The sequence below is a fragment of the Prionailurus bengalensis genome, chromosome B4 (assembly GCF_016509475.1).
Source record: "Prionailurus bengalensis isolate Pbe53 chromosome B4, Fcat_Pben_1.1_paternal_pri, whole genome shotgun sequence".
Classification (NCBI taxonomy): domain Eukaryota; kingdom Metazoa; phylum Chordata; class Mammalia; order Carnivora; family Felidae; genus Prionailurus; species Prionailurus bengalensis.
In genome coordinates, this window is record NC_057358.1 from 60,951,028 (window position 1) to 60,976,812 (window position 25,785).

The 25,785-nt window shown below is 40.7% G+C and overlaps 1 protein-coding gene across 2 annotated transcripts; it reads right to left on the minus strand.

Moving 5' to 3' along the window:
- Window positions 1-201: 201 nt before the first annotated feature.
- On the minus strand, window positions 202-11,961 carry PTHLH (parathyroid hormone like hormone). 2 transcript variants are annotated; one of them, XM_043561942.1, is made up of 5 exons: window positions 11,850-11,961; window positions 11,497-11,525; window positions 11,168-11,290; window positions 5,014-5,436; window positions 202-674 (listed from the first exon to the last, which is right to left on the minus strand). In XM_043561942.1, exons 3-5 carry the CDS (start codon window positions 11,266-11,268, stop codon window positions 665-667), a joined length of 534 nt encoding a protein of 177 aa, XP_043417877.1. In that variant the 5' UTR covers window positions 11,269-11,290; window positions 11,497-11,525; window positions 11,850-11,961; the 3' UTR covers window positions 202-664. The 2 variants fall into 2 exon arrangements, with proteins under 2 accessions (XP_043417877.1, XP_043417876.1); XM_043561941.1 differs by lacking the exon at window positions 11,497-11,525.
- Window positions 11,962-25,785: the final 13,824 nt, after the last annotated feature.

Here is a 25,785-nt window from a genome sequence, read left to right on the forward strand (position 1 = left end):
TTGAATTGAACTTAAATACTGGACAAAACACATTTTAGGTGGTTTTTAAACTAAAAGCTAATGTGAAAATATTGGAATATGTACCAATATAAACATATTATACTTAAGACCATATTCAATACAGTTTAAAAAATTACATCACGTTCCTTCTAGTAGAAATCTTAAAGGGTATATACATAATTCACCTTCTGACTCATGATGTAATTTAGATTATATTTTATTAGACATTCTTTACAAATTTAAAATACTGCTATTTTTACATGCACAGAGGAAAATCAGTTTGGATAATTATATTTAGGCATTATTAAAATCAACCACAAAATAGAGACACTTTATTGTGTCATTTATCAACATACTTGATATGTATATCTAAAGTGCATTATGTTACAAAAAATATAGAAATTCAGCAGCACCAAGATACATTTACAAAATAAATACATCAGTTGACAAAATAAATTATGGTAAATGTGATAATAATAATTGGATTAGCCTTGGCAAAAAAATATTCACAATGACCAATGTGCAGTTTCATAGAGCAATGGGAAGACAGTTTTATTCCAATGCATTTACAGTATTTACAGACAATAAATATTTCTAATACTTTCCATATGTTCACTATTACAGAATCCTGTAATACGTCCTCTGAATGTCTTTGCTAAAGATTTCAATGCCTCCTGAAAAGAGAAGGAAGGGAAAGAAGAAGAGAAAATAGGTTACTTCTCCTTGACAAATAAAAAGGCATAAAAAATAAAGGAACATAGAATCACAATTGAAAAGATTCCAGGGATTTCTTATGAATATTCCCAATAGGAGGCACCTGTGGGATCTGACTCTCCAGAATCTTTGCTACAGGCAGGGTCTTTAATACCATCCAATGGTCAACATAGTACAGAAAGAGAAAGGGCTTGCATTTCTAATTCTACATTCTTTGTCTGAAAAAGGAGACCCTAGGAGAATTTCTCAAAGATGCCAACTGGAAAGTTTGGGAAGAGAAGGGACACATTTGAGAGTTTGGAAATAAGGCTAGGTTGTACAATCTATCATCAAATACACCTTGCTAGAAGTTTATTCCCCAGTGATGCCTGCCAAGGGTGACCCAAATGTTACTAATTCTGTTTAGGTTTCCATTTGGCCAATCTTTTGCTAAGATAATGACTGTTAAGAGAGTAAAGTGTGTGATTTGGAGTAAATGTTGAAAGGATGTGTAAGTAAACAGTATGCTTGGTTGATGATTTTATGTTATCGGTCATTCCTTTAGCTGTCCTTAAACACTAATGAATGAAACTATTTTTGGATTTTAGTTTGTGAAGTCAAAACTAAGAATTATTTGGCTCTCATTCTGCTGGTTTCTAGAAGCGATCTACAATTAGAAATCAGGAAAGCCTAACTTAGAGTATAAGAATCAATTGATATAAAAGCATAAAACGGCAGTATTTCAGCTCAAGCTGTTTATTACTCAGAATAAATTACCACTTGGGACTGACACCTTTTTTAACCCCTTCTAAAACACCATAGTCACAGTATTTTAAGATGGACTAGCAACATTTTCTCTGCTTTTCTCTCTCCCTTTCTCTTCTCTTTGTGTAGTATATTTCACTGAATACATAGTAGTTTCTAAGGAAGCACCTATAGAATTGAATTCGATTGGCTGTGCCATTGCATTAGCAGCCAGAGTGTGGGCAGAGTTTTACATGGCAGACCTATATGGGGGTGAGACCCACAGGAGAGCCCATTCTTGACAATTTAGGAACTCTACCTGCAGCTTAAAGAAAAGCAAGTTGAGCATTGAGGGTATTTTTTATGTCTTAAAAAAATTGACCTCTTCAACAATAGTTTTGATTGGAATGGTAAAATAGCTCCTAATTGTAGAGAAAATAATTTAAGATTAAATTTTAAATGGCTGGTGGATGTGAATGTATGTTATGAATACAATCTTAAAGGTGACTGTAAAACTCAATAGTTTGTGTGCTGTACCAATTTTAAAATGTTTTCTTACTGAACAGTATCTAGTGAATTGAACTTAAGAATAACACAGGCAAGGAGGGAATGAAGAGTATTTTCTACAATTATGTTCTCAGAAGGAAAGAAAGAGAAAAGGAATACATTAAGGACCAAGGAGGGGCATCTGGTGGCTCAATCAGTTAGGTATATGACTTCGGCTTAGATCATGATCTCATGGTTTGTGAGTTCAAGCCCCGTGTTGGGCTCTGTGCTGACAGCTCAGAGCCTGGAGCCTGTTTCAGATTCTGTGTTTCCCTCTCTCTCTCTCTGCCCCTCCCCAACTCGTGCACGTGCATGTGCACGCTCTCTCTCTGTCAAAAATAAACGTTAAAATAATTATTTAAAAAAGGACCAAGGAAAAGATCTTTTAATTGTATTTCTCCTTGTCTATCCTGTTGGCTTGCTATATATAAAAGCATGTATTGGGATAGCCAAGTAAAACATAAAACATGATCTGAAAGTATACGTGTATGTTTAGTGCGTGTCTGTGCGTATGACAACACTTTAGAGTTTTTTTGAATATGGAAAAGCTTTTGTATTATTTCTAAGTCACTATTTATCACGAAAAAAATATATGGTCTCAATTAAACGAGTCCTATTATATCTGGACATCTCATTTGCAACATCAAAAATTCCAAAATGTAATTTCCAACATTTAAACTATGTATTTCCCACTGGTTCACGTGCAAGGAGCCAGACAGTTTTAGTACAGTAGTTTCTCTTAAGAAATACTACTTATAATAAAGCTCATGCTTGCCAGTTCATCAGACCTCTCAGGTCATTGCCTAATAATGTAAAGAGACTAAAGACAGGACACTCATAAAAGGTTGGTTGCTTACAAAACTTTAAAATAGTTATTCTGAAAGGATTCTATTTGGATTAGAACATTTGCCTGGCCCCATATATTCTCACCAGTACACTCCTAAATTTCCCCGATCTTCCCTGAACCTCGGTTGGGTTGTACTGGGAGAGTGCCAAGATCCGGCTGCCAAACAAACAGTGCTTTCCATGAATGTCCCTCACAACCGGGAAACAGAAAGGAGAAGCAGAAACGTTCTCCTTCTTTCAGTCCTAGGTCTGGATTTGATTAGGCCGCTGCCTAATTTTTACTAGTCTCCTTTACGAGAGGGGTGGCTTTGGGCATAAGAGTTGATGAGTGCCGAATTTCATTAAATTCCCAGATACTTCAAATCTTAAATAAATGAAATCCATAAAAAAAGTATTTATACTTTTGTTTTTCTAATATATATACATGTACACACACACAGAGTAAGACAATGGTAAAAATAGCTTCTGGCAAAAAAGCCCTTGCATTAGCTATAAATATAAGGATCCTTTCTTAAAATACATTAAATATGTGCTTTGAGCCAAGATTCATAGGTTCGGTTACACATTATAGATCCATTAGATATTTGCAGAATAGGTCATTCACTCTGCTAAAGGTTCCTCTAGTGTCATTACTCATTAATTACTGAAGCTGTACTATTTGTCTGATATAGTTATCCTTTTTTACGCTATTTAATGATGAGTTTTGTCAACCTGACTCAAAGAGAGAAGTGATGGTAAACAAGTTCAAACTCCTCTCTGAAACATCACCCTGTAATCCCATCTCTACTAGTAAGAGGAAAGGCCTGGAGAAGTAACATGGGACTCTAATTAATGAGATCATTAGCTGCATATGACACATCCTTGTATAGTTTCCCCTTTCTTTCAAAGCCCACAGAAGACTTGTACTGAAAAGTAAAAAGGCAAGAAAGATCCTGTTGGTGGAAACATCTGAATCAAGAGGCGACACTAACATAGTCCTGGCCTAAAAATCCAGAAATGGGGAAATCCAGTTCTCAGGACTACTCAGGTCCTTCAGCCATGGAATGCCTGGGTTTTCTAGTTTATAAAATGAGATTAATATTTGCTGCTTTTTTGCCTCACAGAAACACACATATCCAGATAAACAATCAGCACTAGATCTAAAAGCACCAAAACAACAAGTTGCACTTTATTGTTTACTAAGACAAGCATTTAACCCACGTAATCTCATTTAATCTTCAGCCAACCCTATGAGGTTGTTACAGTTATTGTCTTCATTTCACATAAGAGAAAAATGAGTCTCAGAAAGACCATGTAGTTTGCCCAAGGTTGTGAACTTTAGTAAGTTCAGAGCCAAGATCTGAACTTAAGGTATTTGACCCCAAAGTCAATGAATGCCATTACCACCTGCATTTGTGAGCCAAGGATGAACAAGCCATGTAAATGTGAAGTTTTATTATTTCTACTGCAATACTCTAGAAAATGATTTCAACTTGCCAGTGGATAAATAGATACATGAGAAAAACTTATGTCCTTCCCAAGTCAACATTTAAAAATTTTCAGAAATCATGATTTTTTTTTCACGTGTTGGTAGAAACCAGAGGGAAATTTAATTAAATAAGTTCAGAGTGTATGTTTAAATTTTTAACATTTATTTAAATAAAGATAAATTTAAGGTTCAATTAAATGTAATGAAATGAAAAATGTGTCTGACTCAGAATTGTCTATGCTACAGTATTATTCAGTCATATTTGTAGATTATATCAAAGCCTTCTGTGTTTGCCCCTGAAGTGAAAAAAAAAGTAAAAAATGAAAAACAATCGAGAAAGTTTGCCAAGGTGTGAGAGTAGGGGAATAAATACACTCCTCCAGCAAATGATGAAGGTGGTCCCTAGCTTCTGAAGCCTGACGAAAAAAAGAAATTCTTTAGTGGAGGAGTGAAGGATTGGCGTTGGGGTGTGATGGTGGAGGAAGAGAAATGGGTTATTCAATGCTGGTGTGTATTGAGGGCATAGGAGGACACTGTATGAAAGCAGACAATATTCTGAGCCATCTTGCTTTCATTAAGCTTTGAAATTGTGGAGCAATTGATAGAAGGACAGAAAGGGAGGACATTCTAGGTTTGTCCAAGCCACAGTGGAAGGGACGTTACACACCCCAGCGGAGAGCACCAAGCAAAGGCTATGGGGCACAGAAGCCATTTACCGTAAATTGAGCTCCAGCGATGTCGCAGAGATGTCACATGGGTGGTCCCCATCTAGCCCACTCCCAGCCACACCAGAGTTTAGCCAGGCAGACCGAGTTCGCCGTTTCTTTTTTTCCTGCTCCTTGCGTTTTCCAGGTTTACCCTTCTTTTTCTTGCCCGGTGTCTTCAGTGGCTGCTCTTTGTATGTCTCCACCTTGTTGGTTTCCTGAGTTAGGTATCTGCCTTCATCGTCAGACCCAAATCGGACTGGGTGGTTCTTTGTGTTGGGAGCAGGCTTGGAGTTGGGGGAAACCTCCGAGGTAGCTCTGATTTCAGCTGTGTGGATTTCTGCAATCAGGTGGTGAAGGAAGAATCGTCGTCGTAAGTCTTGGATAGATTTCCCCTTGTCATGAAGGAGCTGATGTTCAGACACAGCTCTTTTGCTTTAAGAAAAAAATAGCAGGAAAGAAGAAAATAATACAATTTTAGTTTGTTGGTATAGACCTCAAAGACAAGAGGAAAGCCCTTTAGTTTTCTGTTTGGTCCTATACAGAGCATGAGCTGGAAGTGCAGCCAGCTTATGAAGCAGGGAAAGTGCAGAGTGGGAAGGGAAGTGCAGGCAGCTAGGGGGCTGCAGCCCCAGATCCCATTTATGCCACTCTAGGTCTGTGACTTTGGTGAGAACACGGACATTCTCTGGCCTCATAGCCTCTCTCCATTTAAAAGGAAGGGGTCAGATTCAGAGAGTTTTATATTCTTCTCAACTTAAAACGTTATGATTCAGTTATACTCAGCAATGGACAGAAACCACTGATATTCTTTTCAGGTTTTTCAGACTTGTGTTGGGAAAATAAATCCAGAAGTCCTAGACTAGAAATGAAAAGGAGGCTGAATTTACTTGAGTACTCACCCGGACACGCATGCATGAGCACAAGTGCATGCTCTCTCTTTCTCTCGCTCTCTCGTTCTCTCTCTCTCTCTCTCTCTCTCTCTCTCTCTCTCTCACACACACACACACACACACACACACACACTGCTCCCCTATTAGGAAAATAATAATATTGACTCTCAAAGAACAGCAAGCTGTAGGAATAAAGGCAAACAAAGGCTGAAGATGAAATGAGCAGTAAAGCCTGTCTAGGTAACGACCTAACAGACTGAATTTTAACATAAAATAGATTACAGGTGGCCAAGAACCTATATTTGAAAGCCAAGTGTCAGGGAGAGAATGTCTATTTTTCTGTAGAGTAATGGGTGGTCTCTTTAAAATGGGTTTCTTTGTGTTTAAATTAAGATCTTTCTATTTCTTCCCCACATTGAGTTTTTTTTTTTTAATTTAGAATTTCAGAGGGTATTATCCTTAGTACTTAATTAAAAAATTCACTTTTCTACTTAGCCTTCTTGTCTTAAAAAAATCTCTATGAACAAATATGAAGTGACTTTTCTGTTTAAACAACACTCTAATGAAAATATAGTGGAAAAGAATAAACTAATTTTCCATCAGTCCTTTTAGATGACATCCTGACTCTTGCTTAAATTGTCCATGCATATATTCTTGTATTATCCTGTCTGTATATTATTGACCATATGTAGGGATCACATACATTAATCAGTCATATCATGCGTGCTTCAACTCTACCTCACCTTACTCCAATTTCTACCACTGTAGAGCTCTTCAAAGTGGTTCATTTACAAGTTTCTGAGGGTACTTCACAGGGCGATACCCCATTTATTCTTACCTCTCTGACACACAATATCTGGATCCCTCATCTGCCTTCATCAGTACAACTTCTTCAACTCCTCAGAGAAATGTAACAAATAAAAATAGCATTGTCTTCATTTTATAGATGGGGAAGTTGAGATTCAGAGAAACTAATGACTTGCCCTTGCCCTCAAACTGAGAACAGACAGAACCAGGATTCCAAAAACCAGGTTCTCTGATTCTGAAACCAAAGATTACTTTTCAACTTCCTCAGTCCTTTCTTCTGTGGAAGAAGAAGTGTATGTTGAAATAAGAAGCAAAGGGCAGGGAGTAAAAAAGCCTGTGGTGAGAACCATGATGAAGGGCAAATGGATAGCAATTTATCAGCTTCCTTGAAGATCAACCTTACTGTTCTAACAAGTCCATTTTCATCACCAACACAAAGAACTAGGATTTCTAGAAGTTTGGATTTCCACAGGGAGAATGAGAGATTTTCTAGTTCTACTGTGAGTCAAAGAAGAGTAAGACATGAAAATACAGGCATTATTTCTCTAGATCTTATAGCCAGAATACCAGCTTCCTTTTAGTATTTTAGAGGGTGGACCGGCTTTAAGGCATGCAGCTTGTTCAAAAAAGACATGACTTAATGGAAAGGAATTTAACAGGAGCCTGGTTTAAATGAGGCATGAAGGAGTCTCTCTTCCTTTTTGAAGGTGCCACATGTGACTAGATTAAAATTCACTTACTTTATGGCCACAGTTAGTATTCTGGAAACTTTTAATAATATACAAATTTGAGGTTTTGGTATAATACATTTATACTCTCTAATAACATTTTTAAAGAATGGGACTGATTTAACTGCATATTTTATAAGTATTGCAGTTTAATGAGTATCTTTTAGCAAAATGTCACAGTAAAAGAAGTTCTTAACCAATGATCACTTATAGTATCAGGGGCTTTTAGTTCTTTCTCAATCCTGGCAGATAACCACCACATCTGTATTGCTCTTCAAATGTATAATACAGCCCATTCTAGCTTAACTCAAAGCCAAAACTTTTAATGGTTGGTATGTTCTAATCAGGCCACCACTGTGTATGCCCCCTCTGCCTGGCATGTATGTCTGTCATCTTGGCCAGCCTGTCAACTGTGAGTCACAGTGCCTTCTTAACCCAAGCACTGCACTTTCCCAGGATGGTTCTCATGAGAAAAGGAGTGATCATTCTATCCTTCTATTTTATAAAAAGCCTACAAAGATGGCACAACTTTGTCCAGTTTAAAATAGTATATCTCTTGTGGCTTACAAAGTTTCTTTCTGCCTCTTAGGAGGACTTGTTAATCTAAACTGAGAAAACACAGATTTTCTTAAGTGCTAAATCTGAAATGGAGTTAACACAATTAACAGTTCAAAGACTTCTGCATTTAAAATATTGTCAAGAATGAATTTCTGATGGGGCAACTGTGCTCGAGGATCAGGAATATAATAGTATCTTTATCATCAGCAAGAAATTAGATCCATAGAACGTTCTATTTATTTTCAAAACAAGACATGAACTGACACAAAAGGGTAAATGACTAGCATGTACAAACTAGATACACATAGGTGGGGAACAATGAATCCACATTCAGGAGGCTTTCAATTTGGATAATTCTGAAATATTTAAGTGGCAAATATGGCCTCAATAATAGTCTATTACTCTGTACCTCTGCGCACATTCCACAGCACAGTGGTTCTCATGCATTTATTACACACCTAACATGGTATGTTTATGGTCTTCTTTGATTATTGTAAAAAAAAATTGCAGAAATATGGGTGAAATGCTCAACACGGATAACTCTAAATTCAGCCAAAATATAGCTCTTCTGCTTTCAAGAAAAATCACTCTCGGTAGTTTTCAGAGAAGAGTAAATGTCCAAGGAGCTATCAAGGAACACAGGGAGTAAAGGGAGGGATAGGATTGCCTCTCCTAACACAGAAGCAGCAGCATATGCTTGTGCTGATGCTCAGCTACTCAGGAAGGAGTCTGGGTTTGAGAAGAAAAGTTCTGTGATACATGCAAGAGGCAGGGTCCGGGCCTTAGAGTGAGGATGACTCACCACAAGTCCCTTCCAACCCAAATGACTCAGTCAAAAGTTATGCTTTTCATTAAATGGAATAGACCCAGTCTGGCTCCCAAGCAAATCAGCCAATTATGTCTTAGGTTTCTGAATTTGCTGGGATTCCCTGTCTAACTTAGACACAAATGCTGCTACCTGCCCAGAGCCATGTTCATCTGGACAAGAATATCTCGAGGCCTCACTTTGCAACTTCCAATTTATTCATACTCCAGTCCCATTAATTAAAATCCTTTGGACTATGACAACTTATAATTGCTTCCTTTGCAGGGCTTAGGAAGTGGTATTGTTATAGTAGTCCCCCCGACCCCCCGCCCCCTGCACCGCCCTCCAAAAGTTAGTCCCTAGTTAGAAAAAACAGCTAAAGCAGTTTCCTTAATATTTGGCATGAAGAGTAATGGGGAGTAATACAATTTGATTATATGTTAACATTTCTTTCAAGAAATTAGGTTGATTTAATGTAATAGTAGACTAATGTTTTGTCTAGCACAAAAAATTTACTGTTATTTGGCACCAATGCAAAAATAATGACTTGTTTTTTTTTTTAAACTCCTTTTGGCTGCAATAATTTGATGGAACATCTTCATCTACTGGTGATTTCAGCCTTCATGAAAAACCATGGCTGTAATTTGATGATCTATTAGCCATTAACTATAAGAATGTTTTGTGGTAGTTTTATAACCATCTGCTGAGTGTGAGTGTTTAACTACAATATTATATTTCACCCACAAACAAAACTATAACAGAGTCTCTGGCTGGTAAATGGTTTCTGATGTGTATTTTGCAAGGTGCAACAAAGAAAGAGTTAAAAATAGCCTTTAGGACAACTTAGCACTATTTTTATGTCATAACTGTAGATTTAATTATGGTCCATTTACTGTTTCTCAAAAGAGAAAACAGGTATTTCTCAAGCAACTTTAAAGAAAAAGTTGGCTCTGTTCCAAGACAGTATTTCTTGGCCAGTATTTAAGCATGCTTTTAAAAATTCACTCCTCATCTCTATTAATACATGGATTTTAAATAATTTAAAACAAGTCTCAAAAGGAGCAAAAAGTCTAAAGACAATTTTCAGAAATGCAGCAGCAAAACATTGATTTGAAGAATACAATATAGCTTTATCTTTAGTACAATGTTTTACACAATTTGCCTTAGGAGATTCATAATAGATTTTCATTTTGGTGCCAAGGTTCAGACATGTCTAAAGCAATTTCATTTAAGGATTTTCTGCTCTAATAGTAATAGACCAAGGGCACATATAAAACAGTTGCCTTTTTGTACACCGTTGGGAATTTACAAGGAAGCACCATGAACTTGACTGTAAATATTGGATATTGCTATTTTTATTGTTAGTGTAAAAGCTCCTTAATTCCTTCTCCAGAGGTAAACTCCTCTCAGTTCTGAAGCTTTATGGTTTTCCCATCCTGAATACTGAGTCTGCAGGTTCAAGATCACCCAAACATGGTATTACACACATTAACGTACTGCTAGGTCCAACAGATTTGTATTAAGATAGTGTTACTCTACTGTTCTTCCAACTTTGCAGTCATACAACATGGTGATATTGCTCTGGTGTGCTTGGATGTATGATTATGTTAAAGTCAAAATTATCCTCAAAAGAACCACCAGATGAGAATGCCAAAACACAAGTTTTCAGTCTACAATGCAAATATTTGACTGCAGATTAAAGAGCTGTTAGCAATAATTCCAAGAAAAAACAAGTTTCCACACCTAATATTCATTTTGGAGTCAAGCACTCCAGCGTCCCTGAACTGTATCAATACTAATGTTGGAGTTGTGCCATTGCAAAGTTGTTACTACTTTATTATATAATATGCCTTCATTATGTAATGTGGTCCATTTTATATGCTTAAAATTATGTCATTCATAATAAAGTTAGATGTAAGGCTTTTGCATTGCACGCACAAACTGCCACCCACATTCAGCATGTAAATCAAGCGCACACAGACGTGTGTACCGTGGCTCCCTCAGCTCCTTCCGAGTTATCTGTCTCCTGTAATCCTCGGGGTTTCAAACCCTTCCCAGGTCCTCAAAGTATAAACTTTTATTTTTCACTAGAGGCAGATCATCTTTGTCGAAAGGAGACTCTGCGCTCCCTCTTTTGGAAACTCGTATCAAATTTGTCTCTTGACCGTAGCCCCTTGAGGTTCAACCAGTTCTCCCGCTGGGGTTTCAAGGATACGGTCTCAACCCCCGGCAGGTAGCCGGATCTCCCTGCTTTTTAACTCGGGCAAGAAGCATCAGTGACCGCTGCGAGCCCTCGGCAGCGCCCCAGCCTGGTGGCCTCTCCCCCTGGCCTTCCCAGCCCTCACCCGGCGCCCAGAGGAGGACGGGGCACTTACAGCCGGCGGCCGAGTTCCTCCACCGAGCGCCCGCAGGAGGGCACCGAGTAGCTCAGCAGGAACACCGCGACGCTCCACTGCTGAACCAGCCGCCGCAGCATCGTATCCTCTCGCTCGCGGGACCTGCAACAGAGTGGAAAGGGACCCGAAGTGTCAGTCCGGAATCTCCATCTCCCCGTACTACCACGCTCCCGCCTTAGCCTCTTCTCACATAATCTCTTCACCACCAAGGGCATCTCCCAAGTTGCAAAGAAAAAAGAAAGGAAAAGAAAAGAAAAGGAAAAAAAAAAAAAAAAAAACAACTTTCTCTGAAGCCTCTCAGCACTTACTTATTTAGGAACCAGCTACTGCAACTGTGCTTTTTCCAAAACCACACAGGCAAAAAGGCACCAAAAGGGAAGAAAAAGAACAACAACAACAAATCAGAGACGTTCCTCTGAAATAATAACCACAATGAAATGGTTGTATATATGCATTAATGATGCGCAGCGTGTTTACACCTCTTCCCTATCAATGTCTAATTAATCTAGCCGGCAGTGCTAGGTTCGTGGAGCAGAGCTAACTCCTTCCTAAAAAGAGAAGAAAGTTTCCCCCTCTGAAGTCAGCGTCTTTGCGAACCAGGCCGTCTTGTTCCAGAGCCACTTGTAGAGACCCACATATATATACATAGCTGTCTGTCTACCTCCTCTGGTGGGCTGGTTGCTTCCGGAAAGTTGATTCCACACACCCTGAGAACAAGTTTCAAGTGCGCGTGTCGTCGATCAGGAGGGCCAGGTGGCAACGAGGGCGGGTTAATAGCGGCGCGGAGGGGAGGCGGCGGCCCGAGCGGCAGGGCAGCGGCGGCCCCGCTTCACGGGCGGGGAGGCATGCTGGCCGGGCGGCGCAGGTTGGAGGCGAGTTGAAAGCCTAGCAGAGGAATGTTCACACGCTCCCAGGCAAACCTGCCGGAGAAGTGAGCTAGTCGCAAAGAGGTGGCGCCCTTGGAACGCGCGCGGGGCGAGCGAGGGCGCGGACGCGCGGGGGGCGGGGGCGGCGACGGGCGGCCCGAGCGGGCCCCGCGCGGCCCGAGCGAGCAGAGGGGAGCCCTGAGCTGGGAGTGTGCTGCGAGCCCCGGAGCTCCCCGCGCCTTCGGCTCCGCCGCCCCCGGCGCTGCCCCGAGCTCCGCCGAGCCCCACCCCAGGGCGCCAGTCCCGCCGAGCGCAGTCCTGGGGCCGGGGGCGTGGGTGGATCTGCTGGTTGCCGCTGGGTCCGACCGGCCGCAGACTACGCGGCGGATCTGCGAGCTGAGGTCCCCGAGGGCGTGCGGGCGGCCGGGAACAGTCAAGGCTCCCGGCGCGCCGCAGCAGCCGCGCCCGGCTGGACGCGCGGGCCCCGAGGCCGCCGGGGGCGAGCGGGCAAGGAAGAGGCCAAGGAGTCGGGGCCGCAGAGCGCGGGCGCCCGGAATACTCGGCGGGGAGGTCGCGGGCCTTTGGCCCGTGGCTTTAAGGAGCCCTGAGTCCGCCCGGGATCTCGGGGAGCGAGATGGGAACCCTCCTCCCTGGCTCTTTCCTGGGACCCGCTGAATGGGGAGCATCGGCTAAGGACGGGGGAGATCCTTCGCTTAGAAGAGTAAGAGAGGGTTCAGACTTCAGGTCGAGATTGCGTTTCTTGCTGTCTCAGAACAGCTGAGGACATCTGGAGCTGGTCCAAGAAAACCCGCATACATGACGGAGACCCTCCTTTGAATTGCCGAGGTGGACCTACACTCCTGGGGAGCGCACAAGGCCCTTTCGCCCACCGACAAGAGCCTAAGCAACCCTTTCCCGGACAACCTACTCTGTCGCCCCCACCCCACCCCACCCCCCCGCCCAGTCCCCTGTTACATATTCTGGGACGACTCTATCCGTGTCGCTTCAGCCCGCAGATGAAGCGGAACTATCGCTGTGCGCTGCTCTGCCTCGGAGAAGAGAAGGGAAAGCAGGGGGTTCTTCCCAAACTATTGGGCGGGGAATAAAGACTGCTCTGAATTACTGGGCAGTATCATCTAGGAAAGGATTGCAGCGGATATGAACGCCCGCCCCGCGGGCTCCTCTATCTTTCTGAAATGAACTCGGGTAGTTGAGAACCATTCAAGGGATGTTTGTCTTCTAGATAGACAACCTCACTGGTAGGTTTTTAATACTCTCTAGAAGGCTAGTAGAATTTGGACACTTGAGATGATTTGGGGGAACCTGACCTTTATCAAGCCTGGCTTCCTGGCTGATGCTCCACAGATTTTACCCAGGGTGGGTGAAATAGCGCCCTCTCCCCGGCCCTCGCGGATCTCGGCTCCCTTTTCCCGCTCCTTAACTGCAGTTAACTTGAGCTGCCTACTTTGGGTTGAAGTCACCCCTTCTGCAAGCTCCTTTCTTCCTCATTTGATTACTCCAAACTCCATACTTAAAAAACTTGGCTTCCTCCGACTGGAAAAAAAAAAAATCTGGGAATTTCCACAATTCCCCTCGTTTAGGAATTTCTAAATGTTAGATCTGTTTGCATGGCATGAAAAGACAAAGTATCAGCACTCAGAAATGTCAACCTTTGAACCTCTGACGCTTTCTGATTTATAATAAATTCTTTCCAGAAAGAAACAGGAGCCTTAATGTAATCATTAGATCTAAAGAGGGAAATACATTAAAAAAAAAAGTAAATCACAAATGAACCCTTTAATACTTGCAAGTTGTTTAATATTAAAATGATAATATTTGCTTCCACGATAAAAAACCCAAAGGTACTTAGCCAAATTTCAAACTATCTGAGCTTTAAAAAATCATCCTTCCTCCAATAAAAGGTTAAAACAAAAATCAGATTGACAATATTAAATCACCTCTGCTGTAAATAAATTCATTTTACTCTCAGAACATTATAAATTAAAGACTGCCATCAATAGGCTGCTTTAATTTATGTTGCTTTTTCTACTAATGAAACAAAAATGGACCCCCCCCCCCTTTCTTTTCCCCACACACTTTTCTGGTGTTAATGGCAAAACATCTATCAAATATTTTTAGAATTTCCTCTCCTCCACAAAAAGAGAAAATATAGACACAGGAAAAATAAATAGCCTTTATATACTTGGAATACCGAAGTTCCCTCATAATTTATTACTTCACCTTTTCCTTGATTTACAGTCTTCTCTGCTCTTCTGGTCAAAGGAAGGGGATCTTCTCAGCAGTCTCTTCCAGAAATAATTTTTTGTTGTTGTTCTTCAAAAAAGTAAAATGAAGTCTAAATGAATTAAAAACTTCCTGTAAGGAGGCTTTTCTGCTCCCACTAAAGGCAATTATTGGAAAGCAGGTACCTCTTCTAAGCTGCCCTGTTTCTTACGTTAAGTAGAAATTCTCCTCAATATATACTCAGGACCCTGACTTTTAGCCTTTCTGAAAGGGATATTTTCTGACATCATAATCTAGCTCCCAATATAACTGAGTAACCTCCGTGATAATGCTGAGACCACATGACTACACATGAGATGATTCCACACTAGGAGGGTTTTTGTCTTTTTTTTCTTTTTGGTGGTGGGGGGTGCTTAGGAGTGCCAACAGAGGCTGAATGTTTGCTTAGGCCTTGCTATCACCTAAATGCACCTTGGCAAATAGGAGGATTTGAAGGCCTGTCTTTAATCTGAAGTATTTCCATGTGAAGACAGGTTAGCATTGTGAGAATTACACCTACACAAATGCCTAGCCCATGAGCAAGCCCCAGACTTCCATCTTCCTGTCCCCAACTGCAACATTTTATCCCAATTTTAAGAAGAGATTTTCTAAAATTTTAAGTACACTTTTACTCCTAAATTCATGTTAAAATAATCAACTGGTGTATATCTCCAGGGATATCTCCTACTGCAATTTAGTAAAAACCATTCATGTTTAGCTTTTTCATCTTTCTCCCTTTTTTCCTTCTCAGCCCAAACAGCAAGCAAATAAACATACAAACCAGAAAGGTACCTATAGCTCTTTAAACAGTGCACCTGGGCTCAGAAATTCCCTTCTTACCAAAAAGCATCCCTTATCTTATTACCAATAACATTTGCCAATCTGTGTAGCTCCAAGCTATATTTCTAAAATCCTATGAAACCAAACAACTAAACTCATTTCTTCTCCTTTTTCTTTCTTTATATAGAGAAGCTTGTGAAATTACTTCAAGAAAAATTGTCATTTGATTCTATTAGGATGTGGTCTGAGACTTGAGAGGAGGTCCTTGCCAGCTGACCTCATGGTATCAATAAAAGGGACGTGATGCCTTTAAATCCCAAGTAGGGATAGGAAAGGGTGTGTTTCACTACTAAATCTCTTGTAGTTAGATGATAAGACTCCAACAGAGGCTGTCTTCTCCAGGAACAGGACTGGTTGCTGACATCTGCAGGAACTGCCTCAGGGAGAAGTGCCTAGACACGAATCAGGCTGATGAGATTCTTATTGGGAAAGTGGGTCTCACACCATCTTCACCCTTCCCTACTTCTTGGGCAATGTTCAGCTTTCCCCAAACAGGATCAGAAAGTTCAGCAGTGAGGTACTTCCCTCCCCTGCTACCCAGGCCATGAGCCAATGTGAGCAGAGAAGGTCTTTAGGAAATGAGGGTCTCTAGGGGCCAGTTCTCCAAGGTCAAGCACTTATGCACCTGTGCACCTCCTAAACTCAGAACCATCATAACACTTCTGAGGCATCTTCTGACCAGGGATGCTGCTCCTGTGTTGGGGGGGGGGGGGCGTAGGGGGAAAGGTTAGGAACAGAGTCCTGATATCCTGGACTGATGCCTGATAGATGCCCTTGGCTGGGCCAAGTTCTTGGCTCCCTGCAGTAGGCAACTCTGAACTTGTGCGAGACCACAGGGAGAGTCTCACCTGGCTCAGACGACAACCCCTCAACCTGCAACTGATCTTGGGTGGGGCGGTGCCACACAGCCTTCCTGGCAGGGGCCCAGCTCCTCTGTGAGTAGAATTGTCCTTTCTTAAAAAGTGAGCTCTGCTATCTGCAAGGCACTGCCCCCGGAAGTCACTGGGACCTCGAAAGCTGTTTACCTCCCTAACACCATTCTCTACCTCTGCAAAACAGGGCAGCTCTCATTCTCTCCCCAAGGCAGCACCGGAAGTAGGGTGCCCATCCTCTCCGGCACAAAGGCATCCGGTACCCTCACTTCGACCGGCGTTGTATCTGTTTCGCTTTCAGCTTGTTATTATGGTGTCTTGGGGTTCTGCCTGCCCTTCCTGGGACTGTCAGAGAGAAGGCCTTTGGAAAGCAAACATGAAAGCTGTGCTCTCCCTCTCTGGGGGTTTCTGGCTTGGTGGTTGCGCGCCTGACGCAGGAAGGCGAGGTGTGTGTCTCTGAGGGAAGGAGTCCAGGATCTTCGAAGAGGCCTGAGCACCCCTGGACTATCTTTATCAGCCTCCCCGCATCTCCCGCAACAGAATTAGCTCGCCGGTTGCAGATACGATCCCCGCGGAGGATGCAGGCTTGGCTCCCGGGGATCGTAGGCTTGCTGAAAAGGTCAGAGGCCTGGGAGCCCCTTGGCGGTCTAGCTACGTTTCCTGGGTTTGGGGGCTTCTTTCCCTGAGAATCTGGATTCCCGATTGTTGCACAGAATCCATTCTGTCCGGAGCCTTAGAATTGAGGCCTTTGCGCTCCGCCCCCTACCGCTGGGTTTTTGTGCGCGGTTTCGCTCCCGGGTACAGTCTGAGTCGCCCGCCCAGCCCTCCCCCTTCTTCGCGGGAGGGCCCTGGCTGCAGGCGAAAGGAAACTTCAGGAACAGTGTGACCCGAGGACAGGGTCCGAAGGCGCGAGCGAACTTCCTCCAAGCGGGGCTTTCCCCTCCCTTCTCCCTCCTGGTCAATCTATGACTCAAACTTGACATAAGCCCCTGGCAGACGGTGACGACGAATTCCCAGTGGGGATGGGGAAAGAGAAGGGTGGGGGCAGATGTACCCCACCCTTCCACCACCACCCCCTCCTGGGCCCTGTCCCGGTCCAGGTCCGGGTCCCCATGGGGAGGTGCAGGGATACTCCCTCCTCCCCGAACCCTGGGCTTTGCTCTCTGCCAGCTTGCCTCCCGCGCGCCGGTACAGCTCCGGAGCCCCGGGGCCCGTCTGTTTTATTTCATTTAACACGATCTGTAAAGCCAACGCGGGGTGAGGGGCCGCGCCGGCGAGGAGAGGAAATGAAGGGACGTGGAGCAGTTTCCTCTGCCAACTCTCTCCGTCTGATTCTTAGAATCCAGTGGCAACTTAAAGGACTGATGTGAGGGCAAGAAGGGTTATTAATTCTCGAAGTCCGCTGTCTATATATAGCTGCTCCGTGGTTGCAGTTGGCGATCGCGGGGGGTGTAGACCGTGGAACACAGGGCATCTCTCCAGGGCATAAAAAGCAACCTAGCTGGTGGCTCCTGTGGAGTTTGTGAACAGCGCGAAGCTGGCTGGGGGAAGCCAGTGAGCTGTCCATGGTGGTTAAGAGTCCTTGACATACGTGTTCGTGCTGTCCTGGCGAGGCGCAGACCACCCCCCGCCCCCCAACGCCGGGGGCAGAGACACCCTCGAGCTGGAGCCAGCCAGACACTGAGCCGTTGCGCGCCGGGCACGAGGCTCGAAGTGTTCGTTTGGACAACTCCGGACGAGTTCTCACAGAGGCAGAATTCCAGAGATAGACGGAAACAAACTCTGGAGTCCAAATTGTGGGTTTCCTTTTAGCTCCTTCCTGAGGTGTCTTTCCTCCTCCAGCATCATTTAGCTTGCTTTGAGAAACGTTGGTCCATCCGGCAGCCTACTTCCCTTCCCTGTTCTAAGCTTCTATTCTCAAATGAACAAGCCTGATTGATGATCATGTTATGCTTCTCGTATTTGTTAAAAGCATCTGCGAACTGAATACCGGATAGTATCGCTATGGTAATGTCCACAAAACCACTTTATTGGCTGGAGAAACTGCTGCTGGGAGATTGTCAGGTGTCGCAGGGCTTTCCTAGGGATGGTGGGGGTCCTTTGCAGAATAGTATTATTCAGAGGAGCAACTTCTTTATTATTTACCAGACCCCTGAGCCCTGTGATTGCCGCTCTTAGCAATGGAGGAAACAAAGAAATTCCCATATAATATTGCAATACTATAGGTCCATTCTCTGTGAAGTCAGTTTTCCTCAGCTCTTGTGACATGTTCTTATGAAGAACTGTTTCTGAACTTAATTAAGCTCTTATACATGTTGAAGGCTAAGAATGTTTTGTCTTTTTAATTCTCACATTTAACTTTTTGTCTTTTAATTTCTCTTGTCAATTCCCCCCACTTATCTCTCTGAGCCATCCCATCTCCATCTGAATAACAAATTCCCTTAAATACTACAAAAAACTACAAAAAGTTGTAAACATTTATAACTTTTATTTGACTTTTGTGCCTTTATTTATGGAGGCATATCTAATTAACATCCGGTACATAACGGAACCTTTTATATATTTCTGTATAAATCAGGAGACATCAGATTAGAACACATGACTTCTTGTTTTTATCCCTCCTTCTTATGGTGGTGTGGTACTTAAAAAAGAGAGTGAGAGAGTATGTGCTTATAAACAACCTTGAGAATGCCTGGTGTAGACTGGAAAGTATGGTGACTGAGTAATTTTTCACAGTATTTCTCTCTCTCAGTTTTTGGATCTACAAAATAAAAATAATTAATGAAGAAAAATGGAACCTTTATATATATCCTTCTAAATATTTTCCCAAGTCAATAAAATTGATATAAAACCTTTTACTTTCCCTTTCTCAATTTATAAAAATAAGTGAAATCAGACTTAAATGTGTACCCAGTTTCTTAAACCTTATGAAACTGGAATAATAATATTTTATTATTATTATTTTGTAATTCAGAATTTAGTTTGTTCTATGAATCCTTTGATAGTCAACTTTCCCCTATACATCTCTTTACCCTCCTTTCATAGAAGGGAGAAAAAATAAAATGATGTAAATAGATTTCATTCTTTTATCTTTATCTGCTCGTAACTTAGGGAGCTTCTTCCTCAATCCCCCCATTGGAAATTTAGCATTTTCCTCTGTCCCATGGTGATTCCAGTTGAGAATTCTCTCTTAGAAGTTTATCTAATTTCCTCCAGTTTCTTTATTTTTTAAAAATTACTTTTCCCCAACAGCTCATTTACTATATTTTTAAGATTTCATTCTTTTATCCATTAAATTTGATAAATTTATTAGGGAGGGTTTTAGTCCTTCCCACTAGCAGCTCTGTTAAAGCTGCTAGACTATTTTTTCTGCTTTCAAGAGGAAAACATTCTATCCGTAATTGTCTATGAACGAAACAAAGAAAAAAAGTCAGTTAGTCTCTTGTTTGTGTTCTGCTTACCTTCCCAATATGCCCAACACTGCTATGCGCCTTGAGTAGGTCTTCTGAAGATAGCTGTGGGATCAAATTGAATTGTAGTTCTTTCTACCTGCACTTTTGAGAAATGAAAGCATAGTTTTAATTATTTTAGATCTGTTTTCAAAATTCATTTATAAATCTCTTTGATCTGCTATTGGGAACCCTTCAGAAAGTATGTTCTTTTAAAAACTGGTGGATTTGGGGGCAGCCTGTATTTCATTCAGTCTCAAAAGCCACTCTTTCCTTAACGCTTAGTGCATGTATTACATGCTTTTCCTGAAGGTATTTCCCTCTTCATTTCATTTGTGCTTCACTTCCCAAAGAGTGGTAAATGAGGGAGAAGATAGGGACTTTTATTGTATCATAATATACTGAAGTCAATTATTATGTGAAAGTACTTATGTTAAGAAAATTTAAACTGACCTTAGCAGAATTTTGTTGCACTTTGCTCCTTTAATTCTCACCCTGCTAAGCTGTAATTATACATAAAACTGCCACAGTATTTTTAATGGTAAAAAAAAAAAGGAAGCTGCTTTTTGTGGAAAGGATTAAACATTTTTTTCGTCTTATAAACACAGGTCATATTCTTTGTAAAGCGGTTCTTAACAGGCAAAAATGTACATGTCTATAGCAGTTAAATTACTCTTTAAAAGACCTATGATGGCCTTAAATTGAGCAGGAACTCAAGTGTGGTTGATATGGTTCCAAAAAACCCTCATTTTAAAAGAGTTTCATTGTCAAGGTGCACCAGGATGTTCTTTTAGGTCTGTAATACACAGTCTGGGCATCACAGCCATATATTTCCCTCATCTCATTCCAACTCTGGTGTGGTAAAACCAAAGAGACACAGGATCAAGGGGAGTCTGAGGATTTGCAGGGAAAGGGCTGTGTAAGTACAGTGAGTACAGATCTCTAAGATCTTCCCCAGACTTCTAAACAGTTGAGAAGGTAGCTTGTTTGCTAAGTAGTGCAAAGTGTCTCCAGGTCTATCGCTGGAGCTGCTGACATAATTAATGATTTCATTCAGAGCCTGAAAGAAGGTACTTGTATTCCCTCTGGCATGGGCAGGCCAAGTTCATGTCCAAACTCTAATACCTTGGGTTGATTTTAGCCAACAAGACTGTTGGTCCTCTTGTTGCACACCCAAAACTTGAAAGCCAAATATTATATTAGGCTATGATACTTCCCAGCCTTGAGGAGGTTGACACATCCTAAATATATAAACAGCCACTATTATCTAAAGACGGATTACATTCTGGTGAGAGATTCATTACTCCTAGGTCAAACTGGGAGAACTAAAAACCATACAACAGCCCCCAACAACCACCAGACACACAGCAAACTACTTGAAAAATCAATATTTTCCACTAAACTTTATATGCAAAAAATTTCTTGTCCCATTTTACACTATGAGGCTAATGGCAATCCTTGAAAATTAATTACGGTACTGAAAAGACTTTAATAACATTTCTGCTAAAAATAAACTGGAGGCAGAGTATTGCCCTGGATTCATGATTGCTTACATCTGGTTTCTATTTCTGTGATTTTCATTTGGTTCTCAGAGAGTTCATTCACAGTCATCACATGTTTAGTTTCCTGCTCTCCAATGGGAGAACTTGTCTTGATGTCCCATGTATTTTTCATCTGAATGCTGCACTTTTCTACATTAGGAGATGTAGAAAGGAAGAATGAAAAATACATCAGGTCTAGCCCAAGCAAACTGAAACCTGAAAGCATCTCAGCACCTGACTTACCCAGAATACTGTGGCAAATAACAATGAGGAAATCACTCCGTCTTAGACCCTTGTAGAATGAGGTGATAGGTAAGAACAGAGAAAATAGAAGGAAGGGAGAGGAGGAGAAGATGGAAGGAAAGTCAGAGAGGGGAATAATGGAATAAGAAAGGAATTAAAGGAGAGCCTTCTAGATGAATAAGAATCCCTATGCCTACCCATTCTTCCCATTGCCTGTAAGACATAGAAAGGTATTTTTCTTTCTTACAATGTTAACTTTCAGACATTTTTCAAAGAAGGGGATGAGCTATCCTGGCTGCTGGTTGAAAATCTCTTGAACTCCTTCACACACTTGGGGAGGGAGGAACAGACTGTTATAGGAGAATTAGTACCTGCTGATATGGACTTGGGTAGATGAATTAGACTCTAGCTTATATGCATTCTCTTATCTTTGTTCACCACCCAGAACATCTCAATTGTTCTCCTCTATGTAAGCAACACCTGCCTCCCTACTGAGATGATTGAATTATCTAAAGACCCTATCTAGTTTCTACTCCAAAGTAGGAAAGCCTACTCTTTTCATCTTAGCTTTCATCTTACTGTATGATTTTCCTAAATTTCCTTCTTGCTTCCTTCCTGCTGATGTCCCAAGAAATCTAGTCTTCAAAATAGCCAAGATGCTATCCACATTCAATAATAATTACAAATATTATTGTGCTCCTATACCTAGGACTGCAAAGATGTTAAATAGTATTACATTTACAATAGATTGTTGCCCCAACTAGAGTAGGTAATTACTAGAACTGGGACTTGAATTCAGTTTTGTCTGACACCACATTGCCTCGACTATGATGTAGGCTCTGGCTGCCATATCTCATGTCCACTGATATGTTAGGGTTGATTTAGCTGATGTGACTGGCTAAGCAGCTGTTGCCCTCTTTCACCCATCCATGTGGGTTCTTGAAAGCTATACACTGAGTTGAGAAGAACCATTCGTTATCAGAGATATTGAACATCTTTGCTGGAAAGCCAACCATAGAACGGTCTAACTCTACAGACCAAAATAAAAAGAACATTTTTTTAAAATGGTGATTACATGATGTTGTTACCATATTATAGAAAACAGTTTGAGAATCAGTTTTATCTGATGGTCTTATGTCAACATTTACTGAGATTCTACTTTATGCTAAGTTCAACTCTTGGAACTTTAGAGAAAGTCACATGCATTTGGATTATTGCTCTGATAATAATGCCTTATCTGAACATTTCCCCCCCTTTTTTTCAAAATCACATTTGGACATGCCCCCCTCAGTTTTTGATAAGAGATATCTTGTATTTTTGAAAAAGTTATGTGAAAAATATGTATGCATTCTTTGGGGAAATTGCTATCAAATATACTTTCATTTAGGTTATTGATCACCTACTATGTCTAAGCCCTGTATTAAAAAAAAAGTCATGCATCATAACTCTATTTCTTCCTTTACTGCTTTAACTATATTCTTTACCTTTTTGTTATAAGTTACTTCAAATCTTTTTTGGAGATAAGCGGATAAAAAAAAGAAAATCTAGTATGAGGCTGAGATATAGTGTTCAGGGCTATTTTCAGAGAACATAAAGTCTGTTCACTTGTTCATTCAGGCATTCACCAAATATTTCTTCAATATCTGCTAGGCCAGGCATTGTGGTAGGTGCTGGGGTTACACTAATGACATGGGATTTACAGTCTCTTCAGAACTCTGAATCTCTTAATTCTTGTGTACTAAATATTTGACTAATATTTTTATTATAAATCTTTAAATTTTGACATATTATATATTTTACTCACAATGTTTATTGTCTGTTTCCTCCCACTGGAATAAATGCAAACTGTATAAAAGCCAACATTTCTGTCTGTTTTTGTTGTACCTTCAGAACCTAGAGCAGCACTTGGCACATGGTTGGAAGTCAATAAATCTTTCAAACAAGGAATGAATGAAGATTAAAAGGTGTGAATACTTTTTCTCTAAATACCCATCATGGTACATACACATATTTGAATTTTTTTGTATAAAACAGATTTCTGCCTTGAGTTGGCAATTTTCTTCATGAGTGCACACACTTATTATATCAATAAACTACCAGGATTACCAATAAATGAAAATAATGTCAGGTTACCCAACAATCTTTTAAAATAGCCTATATAATAATAAGTTAGACTTGCCCAGAAATGAATTATTTTTACCATCAAAGGCAGGTCCTATTTTCATTCCTGTGTGCATTTTACCTCCCAAACTATAACACAATTAAAATAGTCTGTATTATCAGATCATACAGCCAGAGTGGAGAATGGTATTTTACCATACCTCCATAAGGATTCCTGGCTATTGTCCTGTAAGTGGTTCCATCATAGCTGAATCATTAATCAAAGGCTTACATATCTTGAATTTGTCTTTTTTCCCCCCTAAACTAAGTAAATACATTTTATTGTCATGGCAGATGAGTTGGATAGAATAGTATCATACCTGAGTCAGTTCCCCACTGGTTTCCTTGACTGCCACATTCAATTGTATAATAATGTCTATGAATGCATTTTTCAGTTATTTTTTGAAACCACATTTTCCCCTCAAATGACCTGTTGTAGCTGTGGTTTAAGTGCTACATTTTCCTTACAATAGCTCAGAGCAGTAGCCTTTCACTTCACCATGGAGTTATGAGCTTAATATATTTGCTACATTAATTCAGAAGAATGCAGAATTACATTAAAAACCTAAAATAAATCTGATCTACAAAGTCTATCTTGTATTGTATTGTATATGACCTTTCATTGGAGTTTCAGACATCTGGGAATGCATGAAACCTTATTATTGAATTTTTTTTCCCAGTCCTGACAAATAAGGCTATTGCATAGCTCAATAGGTTAAAACCTAAAATGCAAGCAACATTACATTGCCTGTCAAAAATGTACCCTTAGATAGAACTTGAAAATCATATTTGCTGTCCTGTTCAGTTATCACAGATCTTGGCCTAGAGTTCTTGGCATGAAGAGTGTCTGAATGGAACCTATCTCAAGCTCTAATAGACACTGTTGGAAGAATACAAGTTGGCAACATTTTCCACAAAGGGCCAAAGTAGAAACTTACATTCATATCATAAACTGGAGATAATAGAGCAGCATGACCTGATGTGTTAGTTTTAAAAGGGACATCAGACAATCCTATGTTCAACAAGGCATCACACTCTTGATTTAAAGGATGAAGCTCAAACAATTAGAGCACTGATGAATGCATAAAAAATGAAAATCAGAGGGAAAATTGAGTGTTTAGCAATTTCAATGGAAGAACATTCCCTGGTGTCACTCAGCCAGCCTTTAAACAGTTTCCATGGGAATATTGCTCATTCATTAAGTACTCTCCAATGCTCCTATGGAAACATTATTGTGATTTTATGTTAAACTAAAGAGAATACAAAGGAAGGAAAAGCCATAGCCTCCATATAAAGGAAGGGGCATCTGAACTGCAACCTGTTGACTTCTAATTTTCGCTACATTTGCTTAGGCAATGAGGACTACAGTTTGTCATGAATGTATATTGGCAATGTGAGCAATGGAAAGAGTGAGCTAAAGACCTAGATTTTAGTCTTGTCTCTTCTTTTTATCAGCTAGTTTTAGAAGTTTTTAAAAAGGCACAAGATCTTCTCAGAGTCAGAGTCTATTCACCTGTGAAATGGGGATACCATTAGCACATACTTCACAGGCATGTCGTAATGATCAACTGAAATAATACATGTGAAGTTACCTTATAGGCTGTAAAGTCTTGTTGAAATATTTAATTAAATGCATATATTACATTAGAGTATTCTATACAGAAATACATAGGTAAATATTAATCTAAATCATTCACTCCTCAGGCATTCAGATGAGCATTTGATAACACATTAGGAAAATTAGACAATGAAAATGACCTCAAGATTTGGATTTTTTGTTTGGCTTTTTACTCTCTCGATATTTTTCTTCATTTACTTGACAAATATTAGCATAGTATAAATCAGTTCAGGAAATACCATCCGCCCTGATTCCCAGTATGAACGCCATACTGAATATCTTTCAAATAAGGGGTAGCTAATTGATTTGTAACAGGGGTTGGTTGTTTTCAATAGCTGCTGTTATCTAAGCATCTTTGTTTGGATAGCTATTTTAGCTGTGGCTATTACAATCCCTGAGGCATCCCATGAATCAGCAACGCTCAGTTTAGGGAAGAGTCAGTTTGACCCTTTGGGTAACCATGGTGTCTAAGGACTTCTCAGACATAACAACAAACTTTGAGTCTGGGGACAGAATAGAGAGATAAGAATTGCAAGTCAAGGAATAAGAACAAAGGGCATAAATCAGTATATTCAGAAAATATACTGTGTCACAAGAGAAGGGGGAAAAACCCAAATCTTTTACCTAGAGAGATTAAATAAGAAAAGAGGATAGTAAAGAGAAAAAGGGAGAAATATGAAATCATATAGAGAATTTCATTTAAACCTACTATTTGTGTGCACATC